The sequence below is a fragment of the Patella vulgata genome, chromosome 1, assembly GCF_932274485.2.
Source record: "Patella vulgata chromosome 1, xgPatVulg1.2, whole genome shotgun sequence".
In the NCBI taxonomy this organism is placed as follows: domain Eukaryota; kingdom Metazoa; phylum Mollusca; class Gastropoda; family Patellidae; genus Patella; species Patella vulgata.
Window position 1 is genome coordinate 73,315,734 of NC_065879.2, and position 10,376 is coordinate 73,326,109.

Here is a 10,376-nt window from a genome sequence, read left to right on the forward strand (position 1 = left end):
ATTGTGTCTTAAATATTGGATATTAGGATTCCATATTTTCACGGCAAGATAACAACATCAATATTGATTGGAATGGACCAGTACTGAATTACAATTCGTGTTTGTAATTTCTTATATTATGGAAAATGTTGAGTTTTAGCGCCTTTAATCATGAGTTGAAATATATAGCCAAAGATTCTAAACTACGACAAATGCCCCAGAACCACCTCATCACATGCAAACGCAAAAACGCCCTAGCAAACAAAACAACAAAATGATTCGAAAAATATATACATGCAACTTGTACAACCCGAAATCAACAAGATCATAGAAAGCTAAAGTAAATTTGTGTTCAAATGTGAATCCATTTATTGCGAAGAAACTAGCCAGTTAAAATGAATTAAAGGAATCAAATATATAGACGTGAAGCGATATATAATCGGTCGTTTGGTGTCGTAATTATTACCAATGGTTTAAAGACCACCATTCTTTCAAATGAAACAGGTGTGTTTATTATTCCAAAGGGTATTTATGGCACACTTTACAAACATGTTGCTATATTTCAGCTACCGATGATTTTTATTCTGAGGGAAGAGAATGTGTGTCATGTGGGTCCATGTCCACTCCTTTATGGAGACGAGATGGTACTGGACATTATATTTGCAATGCATGTGGTATCTACACCAAAATGTCCGCCAATGGAAGGTCGGATACCAAGTCATCAGCAAGAAGCACGGTATAAAAAATGAACACATCATATTAGTCCATGAGAGAGAGAGAGAGAGAGAGAGAGAGAGAGAGACGCACGAAGTTTGCCACTGACCACAAATATTCCTTGTCACATACCTTAAAGCACACTCGCTTACCCCCCCCCCCCCCCGTTGACTTTCCGTCCAACCCCTAAACGAAGGAATATTTTGGTAGATACAGGTTTCACAAAATTTTCTTATATCAGTTGAATATTGCACAAGAAAGTCTTGTGTTAAGAATATCCCGTATTTTATATCGGATAAAAGTTAGGTTCATAGTTCAAGAGTCAGGGGTTGGATTTTGTTTAGAATACGCCAAGGGTTATGTGTACAGTCATGTAGATTAGGCCAACCAAGGGAAAAGAAGCTAATCATGATGTTTCTCGTTCACGTGTTTCTTAATAAAGTAAACTTCATTAGGCTGAGATTGAGTTTCCTTTTCACCTCGACTTTTCAAAGTTTATCATCCCTCTTAAAGTGGCGATTCTACGACGTCTATTGCCGAAAAAGAATCTTATTACAGAAATGATGAACCTAAATCCAAACGTGTATAACACTTGGCTGAAGAATTATTGGATGGGGGCAGATACTGTATGCCTTTCAGTACAATAATCTATGTTAACATTTTAGAAAATTGAGCGTCCGAATCGTTCCCTTTGTAGTGGTGCACTTACGTGTGTGTGTGTGGTGTAAATTTACACCCAAACACCATCCTTTTGAAAACTCCTGCATAGGCCACTGTATCCCTGTAAATCCCATTCCAAATCTTGGTGTGCGGTGTAGGTCGTAAATAATGAATATTAATTAAAGTGAGATGAATCATCAGCTTTGATTTGTCTTTTGCATTCATTAATGTATCTCTACATTCTAGCTACAAGATGTTGATGAAGAAAGGCCACGAAAATTTCTAGAAAAGGTTAGTTTTTGTTTTTATAAATCACATAACATGTAATGCGAGACATGACACTTGTCTGCGATATAATCGTAGGTGGCAGCCGACGTTAAGGTCTAATACTTTAGACATTAATCGTAATGTCCACATACAAAACGTCTTTCTCGCATACTTATCTGATATGTACGGTTGTTGTTTATTGCCTGCATTAATATATGTATAATGTGTGTGTCCCATTGCCTGCAGGTTTGTATAATGCCATGGAATTTGTTTGCGTGCAGTGCGGTCATCCTGCACTCATTATGAAACTGAACATTATAGATTACAGTCAATCCTACATATTTCCTTGTATCCCAAGGATATCTTGGCTCGACGTCTTGATATACACTACAAAAGTTGACTAATATAGTTTTCTACTCCGATAAAAAGCCACACTCTTATATTGAGTAACTGTGGGAGCAGGGAGTAAAACAACTAGTAGCAGCTGATGTGGTCTTGGTACATTAATGGAATAACATAGTAAATGAGCGTAAAGGTTTGAATCAACCTGGTAGCTACTTAGGTCCTTAGTCGCTTTAGGGTACAACTTCATATGTGGCTGTATGTATTAATGGCAGTTGCATCATTATATTGTAGCAAGCAGGAAACAGCAGGCGTATGGGGTTAGCATGCGCAAACTGTTTGACCAGTACAACTACATTATGGCGTAGAAATGCCGAGGGAGAACCCGTGTGTAACGCATGTGGACTGTATTACAAATTACACCAGGTGAGTACAATATTCGAATATATGTACCTCGGACATGTCATCCTAAGTGATCCAACATGTTGGACAGAATGCAAAGTTTTATTAGTCTGTAGCATACGGTACAATCATGTCCAATAAGTGTATTTTGTATTTTTCCGTGCACGAAAAGGGGAAATTAATTGCATCAAAACCTAAATGGACATAAATGCCATTACGATAACAAATCATCAAGTCCTAAATCTTCGACCTTTTGGGTTTATACCTCTACAGACTTATTACCAGGGGCTATTACGAAAATTGATTCAGATGGCGATTGGGAGTCTATCCACAGACTGAAAACAAATACATATATAATGTGTCAAATATATTTAATGGCTATAATATGAAATCCTGTATGTAAAAAGACCAAACATCTTTTAATGCAGGTGAATCGACCAATGTCAATGAAAAAGGACGGAATACAGACTCGGAAACGGAAACCACGCACTCCTTCTAAATCTAAAACCCCGCCTAAAGAACAAGGCCAACGCCACATGACCAGTGACCACGTCCCTTCCTTGCCCAGTTTACAACTCCCTGCTCCTCAGCAGTCAACACCGCCTCTTCGACCACCACAGAGCCAAGGATTGCTGGATCTTACACTAAACCGTTCAGAGGCTTCCATGGGTACGTACTGTGCAAATCGTTTAATCGTTTAATATTTATTAGTTCCGTAAAAAAAAACAGGCTGATCATAAGGCCTGCAAAAACTCGAGATCCTTGGCTGACAGCGTTTGAATCGTGATATTGAATCACATTTTTCATCAAGCACACCTTTTTGATGTGTGTCTCTTTGAATAAATCTACTAATATATGTTGTACTTTTATGCTGTCCATGACTTTAACACCTGGTCAAGCCACAAGGGGGAATAATTCCTACATTTATATGGACTCAGATTAGCAATTATTTGCCCAATGACTTCAATGTTAAATGACTGTAACATCACAGGCTGTAGCTTTTTGCTCAACATTCCGTTGGTTCCAATCTTTATAGGCACAATGGGGACAACATTTGGCAATCTCCTCATCATAATTTTGTAGGGGGTTGACCATTTAGATTTTTTGCTACACGGATTTGAAGTTGACAGGGGTGAAAATCTCACTTCCGACACAATGATTGCTCTGCAGAAAGACACTTTACATCCCCTATCCCTCCGCTGTAATATCATCAGTATTACCCAAAACTGCTATGAAATTGCAAATTTGATCCCTTTTCTCCAATTCTAGACCAAAAAGTCAACCCAAAAATGCAGGAAGAGGGGAGAAAAAAATTAAGGGAAAAATTGTCTATTTATAACTCGCACTACATTACTAAATAATTACTAGTCTTTGTCCATATACACCTCTAGAGCGTCCACAATTTTTTCAAAGTGTTCAAGGGACATAACTCTGGTAGTAATTATCAGAGTTATGTCCCTTGAACACTTTGAAACATTTTGTGGACGCTCTAGAGGCTAAAGTTAATATCTGATTGGCTTTAAATTTATACACGGTGTTTAAGGTCATGCGACGAAGAAGTCCTTTCAGCTTTTTCCGATAGTTACTGCCAAAGTCATAGCCCTTGATCTCTTTGACATATCTTGTTGATGCTTTAGAGGCTAAAGTTAATATCCGATTGACTTTAAATTTATACACAGTGTTTAAGGTCATGATAATAATGATTTCTGATAACTACTGCCAGAGTAATAGCCCTTGACCTCTTTGAAATATCTTGTGGACACTCTAGAGGCTAAAGTTAATATCTGATTGACTTTGAATTTATACGCACTGTTTAAGGTCATGAGACGAAAAAGCCTATTGATTTTCGATAATTACTGCCGAAGTTACAGCCCTTGATCCCTTTGAAAAATCTTGTAGAAGCCCTTGAGGCCAAAGTTATTATCTGATTGCCTTTAAATTTATACACAGTGCTTAAGGTCACGAGACAAAGAATCATTTTCATTTTCAACGATTTCCGATAATTATTGCTACAGCTAATGCCCTTTATGTACGCTCTAGACTTGAGGCTAAAGTTAATATAAATTGTATAAGGTCATGAGACAAACAATCGAAACAAATGCTAATGCTTTCTGATAATTACTTCATGGGTTATTACTCGTAATCAGATTTTCATTGTAAATGTTCTCATTACTGACAAAAGAAAAAATATGCAACAACACTTTTTGACTGCCCGGACGACTTAGCTGCTGTGGGTTATGTTTCGTTGCCTGTCAACCTATCTTTAGGATTCCAACTCACGGACATCTTAAAAGTTATTGAAAGTCCGACTTAAACAAAGACGAATTATGAATTATTTCCAAGCTTGATATATTATATTTGTTAAAAAAATTATAATTTACTTATCTTCCAGTTCCAGAATCCAAGCCTGTTTTGTCGAGTATTTCAACATTTTACGACAGTAATTCAGCAGTTTTACGCGCTCTAACAGCGCCTTCGAACCCACCCGCCCTATTGCCTATGACAAGTCTTGCCTCTAGCCTAAGTCAGAGATATCAGATGTCGGATCTAGGAAGGTCATACCCCGAGTCACAAAGTGTGCGTCTTTACGGTCAAGCAGAGTTGTCCGGCGACCGGATCTATACCCACACACCACAGCAGCACCAACTTAGCGAACGGATGTATACACAAATAGAGACACATAGCGACCGTTCTGTTTACAACCTCGATTCCAATTTAATGCTCAAACCGGAACCGATATTTTCCCCTTCGCCGCCTAAAGCTGTACCAGTAAATGACGTCATGACTGAAACTGAGCAAGCTACTGCTTCTATTGGAGGAAGTGACATCTTGCAGTTAAAGCCGGCTTCGGTTAGCTAGAAGTAGTTTCGTATTATAACTTGCCATTGTCAAACTATTACTTGAGATTTAGGTCAATATAGATTATTAACCCTTAGTAACGAGACAAAACACACATTTAATAGTAAAAAATATTGAAAGTACCTACAAAAAATAAGAACAGGGCTAGAAAATTATGATGTTGGAATTGCGTTTGAGAACATCACGATATGTTTATTTTTACTCAATCATATCAAATTTAGATTTTAATTTACCAATCATGATTTAAATACACTGTGTGTATTTTCCTTGTTGTACTTATACCTGAAAAAAATGTATAATTATACGAGATAATCATGTTGTATTTTTATGTGTGCATTTTAAAAGTGCTATTTTGTATTCGCGGGTAAAAGATTGTAAAGGTATATTTAGCTTTTATAGAGTTTAAAATAATTGTTAAAAGCGTTGTGAAATTACACAAACAGAAACCACACAATTAGTGACCCTTGGTGCACTCCTTTCTATCGTTTTTTGCAGCGGTAGTTCACAAAAGAAATTCCCCTAATTTGATCATAATTTTACGAAATTGAAGAATTGTTTAGACTGTTTAATTCATAATGTTCATAAGGTATCGCCCTTTCTTTTAAAATAATATGTAATTTTAATTGATCTCAAATTACATGGAAACCCTGCATTTATATATTCATTGTGGAGCAGAGTACCAATTGTTTTCTTGTTATGCTAGGTTCCCATTATCACGATTCGCGCTACGATTGAAATTGTGGTGATCCTATGAAGTCTTATCATCTATTGAAGTCAGTTGTAGCAATTATGTTGATCGTATCGAAAAGTATCCGAACGTATCTGCACGTACCACAGCGTGGACTCATAAGGGACAATCCTATCATAACGCATCGCACGACAGTGGGAACCCAGCATAAGCACGATAATCAGTGTTAGAGAGGTACTGACTCTAAGTAAATACTTATACTAATATAAGTAGTTTGCAATTTACTAGTCACCTAAATGATTTACTACTTTAATGTTGTGATAGCTTAGAAAAATTGATAAATTACAGTGATATAATGTATTAATTTAGAATAAACGTTTACAATATCATTCCACTAAGAAAGTCTTAAGGGTAATTGCGTACCTCATCATATATATACATTAACATTACCAAACATTTCCTAATACCGCCATTTAGTTTGTTCAAACATTCATATATTATTAAAAATACATATCATGTCATAATGTTTACAGAAATTGTCAAATAATAGTGCACCATTTTATAACAGAAATAATCGCTGATGATCGATTATCGTTGGAAAGCAAATAGCTAAAAAATTAGTAATTGCTGGAAGTGAAGTCGATTATCGTTGATAAACTAATAAAAATGGATACTAAGAATTTGTTTTTAAAAAGTCCCATTTTATTTTTTTAAAATTCACATTTATAATTTGTTGGATTTTATTGTTGTTATTTTTTGATTTTGAAAATTTTGTATCATTATTTATAACTTACTATTTGTTTGTTATTTTCCTTATTTAAAATCTCTCGCTAACACGTCGACGAATGCTACCTGATTAAGATAGATAGGAAATTATCTTAAAAAGAAATTCCAGAGGGCAATTTTACTGGTAGTAGTATGTAACATGATTTTTGTTTAATTGGTACAATGCAATAGTAATCGAAGTGTTTGCAAGAAATGATGAATTTGCTAAAAGAACTATCATACCATTCCTCATTATGTATATTTGTTTTTAATTTCACAAAAGTCACAAATTATTTAAACTTTTATAATCCGTGTGCACTTTGAGGATGCTAAACCTGATTGATTTATGATTTGAGTTATTATGATTTTGTACACAAAGGGAATATTATATTTCTGAATATTCTTCATCTCGATCAGTGCCTGTTTATATATTTGGCGCCAGTGATTCTCAATTCCTAATAAGTTGTTCACCGTGCTATGTTTAGTCAAGTTAATTATGTGTACATGTATATGCGTCTGATTAAATCACAGATCTTTTTGCATTTCGTTTCTTTTTTTTTAAAGTTCAAATTTCGTTTAATTTTAATTTGTCTTTCTGGCAGGTCATATAAAGAATAGAAAAAAAACCCGAAACGAAATTTAAGGCTATACATTAATCTGGTTGATGTTGTTGTGTTTGTTGTCTGTTCATTATAATCTTTCACGTTGCATAATCTAATCAAATAATGTACAAAATAAACTTACTACGTACGAAAATTTAGCTAATTAGGTTATAAACAGCTTTAAGTGAAGCTTATTGTGATTTTTATGAATTGATTTATCAAATTGTGCCAAATATATTAACCAAATAAAATTATTTCATTTTTATTGATGCGTGTCTATCTTCTAATGAAGTTAACACGTTAGAATATTTTGGGTTGTATGTTTTGGGTATAATTAACCTCCATTGCTTTGTTGCAATTGAATCCAATCACATTTCTTCATTTACTTTGTGTAAAATGTTTGTGAGAGAAACCAGTTTTTCCCTGTTTGACTTATAACTGTGATAGAACCTAATTCCATGCCACCCTGGTACACAATCAACCACCTCAGCTGTGTCTCACTATCTGACCCCTATAAACAAGAATATAGCAAACTTGTTGGTAGTTTGTGATGTACAGGTTGTTGTAACCATATTTGTAGTTTTACCCTACCAAATTTTTACTTAAACTAATGAAGTTTACGCAGAATGCAAGCGGCTTCGCAACCATTTAATCATATTTCACATGATGGAAATCTTCGGTTGAAATAAGCGGCGCTTGAATTTAATTTAACAGCGAATATCATAACAATTAACAATATTAGTATGTCTGAAATATTGGGGGAAAAGCCATGAATCACTGTTACCATATTTAAGTCATGGCAAAACCCCAATATCTGATTGAATGACTAAAGATCGGAAGTACTATGGAAGATATCTGGGAAACTTTCGGCATGGTACTTAATCTCGATCATACGATAGTTGATTATTACCCGAGGTAGCTAACTGTACAGCGTTTCAAAAAAATAAAGTTGTATAAACCTTTTAGCATTTGGATTGCCCGGAACAGCCTTAACTAGAACTCCTTGGACCACAACCTACCGGAGTCATGTAAATAGCTGTTGTGAGTCCCAGGAAACTAGTATACGGTCCTATAATGAGAAGAGCTGTTCGCAGAACTCGACAGTTTGACGCGATCGAAGAAACAGTAGTATATGCGGTTTCAGATTCTCAACGGATATGCGCTTTTGTAACATACCACTTTTCGAAGAATATGTCGAAGAATGTCAACTGGTCGCTAAGAAGTAATGTTTAAAGGGAGATAACTGCTTCAACAAAACTGACATAAGGGTGAGGTTTATTGGGTTTCACGTCCACTCAAAACTGCGTTGCAGCTATTGTGAAAGCCGAAAAGAAACGACCAAGAGACTGATAGATAGTTCGGCATTCACACCAAGAGACTGATAGATAGTTCGGCATTCACACCAAGTATGGTAATCTGAGTTTATGGTAAACTGTATTTGCAACGTGTGTACTATAGGGGATTTAGCGACGGGGGGTGGGGGGGCGGCTGAGAGAAAAAAAAAGATAAGTTAAGACGCCCACTCTACTTGCCTAAAATCGAAACATGCCAATATGCAACTTGAGGGTGTAATTAATTATTTCTGGTTTCTGGTGAATATGAATGTTATACTTTCCGACAATCATATTATAATTATTTTCTTATCAAATTTATAAGTAACTGAATTTCTCGAAGTAACATATAAATCAAAAAACTTGGGACACCTATTTCACCAGATTTGCAATTAAATAGATTCATAAATGATTGAAATCTTCACAAATCAAAATAGAAAAGCAATAAATTATTATATTTTTTTTAAAAAAAAGGACTGTTTTAGGCCAACGAGAATAACTTGACACCGGAAACAAAACCCATCTTTATTTTTACTTATAGGACTTTTAATTGGCCAATCTGTCGTCTCTGTGAATCTGACCTTTTGCTAAGACATGGCGACCTCTGCCATTGTGATCTTTAAGAGGTCGCCTGCTAATGACGCCGTTTTGACAATTGACATATGAGGTAAGGTGTAGTGTGTGGTATGATGTATACAAGGGAGGGGTTATTGATGTTCTGTGTTTTATGTTTGGATGTTTTATTGTGTTTATAGTCGGGTAAGTAAAAGCTGGAAACAATCCACCCATTTAATGTCTTTCACGCCTGATTTTCAAACCTTTATGTCTCATATAACCGACTAATTAAATAACAAAGCGGTTGTCTCGGGTAGCGTGTTTAATGATCAGGGTCATAGGTTAAGAATTTGGAAGAAGATCTAAGACGTTATACTTTTATTTATCAAAAATATACACAACATTTCATTGTTTCATTAAGGACAATATTTAACCTTTTTCAATCTGTCTCTCAGCTAGTATAGTTACATTGAAACAAAACGGTTTCCAAATCCACCGAATGTTAGAATATAGCTATGGTCATAATAAGCTTATGTCACAACATTTTTTAAAGGCTATAAAGCTAAGACTGAAAGACTGGACAGCTATCATAATAAAGATTATTAAAATATAAATTTCTATAGATCAGCATTTAGTTTAATTCTCAAACGATGTAGTGATGATGATGCTGGGGATGTTGCTGGTGGTGTTGATACTGGTACTGGTGGTGCTGACGCTATTACCAGTTCTCCATGTTGTCACCAATTTTAAACTTATTGTAACTTCTTCTCATAGACCCAACAGTTGATCTAAAAAATCTAGGAATTTCCTATGGAAAGAGAACATGTAAATTAATCAATACAGATGCTATTTAATAATATAAGTCTACGTCTGGGTACGAGAATGGGTTATAATTGAAGAAAATAATGAGTTTGGTTGGATGGGGGAGTGCTGAGCTTTGATGAAGTTAATCTTAAATGTTAATCTTGTTCTGTAGTTTAACTTCATGACGTATGGCCATAATGCATTATTGGAAATCACGCACATAATCATGTACAATATCAAATAAAAAGTTTGACAGGAAACTGTATTTGTCAAGGGATGCGAATCTTAGATAACGAATCCAGATTCATTTAATTCAGAAATCCATACACGGTGCCTCTCTTTTTGTCCAATCCGAACTACTAAATGCTTTACATTGACAGGTCGAACACCCTGCACCACTGACAAGGG

At 35.4% G+C, this 10,376-nt stretch overlaps 1 protein-coding gene across 1 annotated transcript; it reads left to right on the top strand.

Annotated features, from left to right (window-relative positions):
• Positions 1 to 550: 550 nt before the first annotated feature.
• On the top strand, positions 551 to 7,512 carry LOC126821275 (transcription factor GATA-4). Its single transcript, XM_050549676.2, has 5 exons — positions 551 to 715; positions 1,600 to 1,644; positions 2,257 to 2,388; positions 2,793 to 3,033; positions 4,757 to 7,512. Exons 1-5 carry the CDS (start codon positions 596 to 598, stop codon positions 5,221 to 5,223), a joined length of 1,005 nt encoding a protein of 334 aa, XP_050405633.2. The 5' UTR covers positions 551 to 595; the 3' UTR covers positions 5,224 to 7,512.
• Positions 7,513 to 10,376: the final 2,864 nt, after the last annotated feature.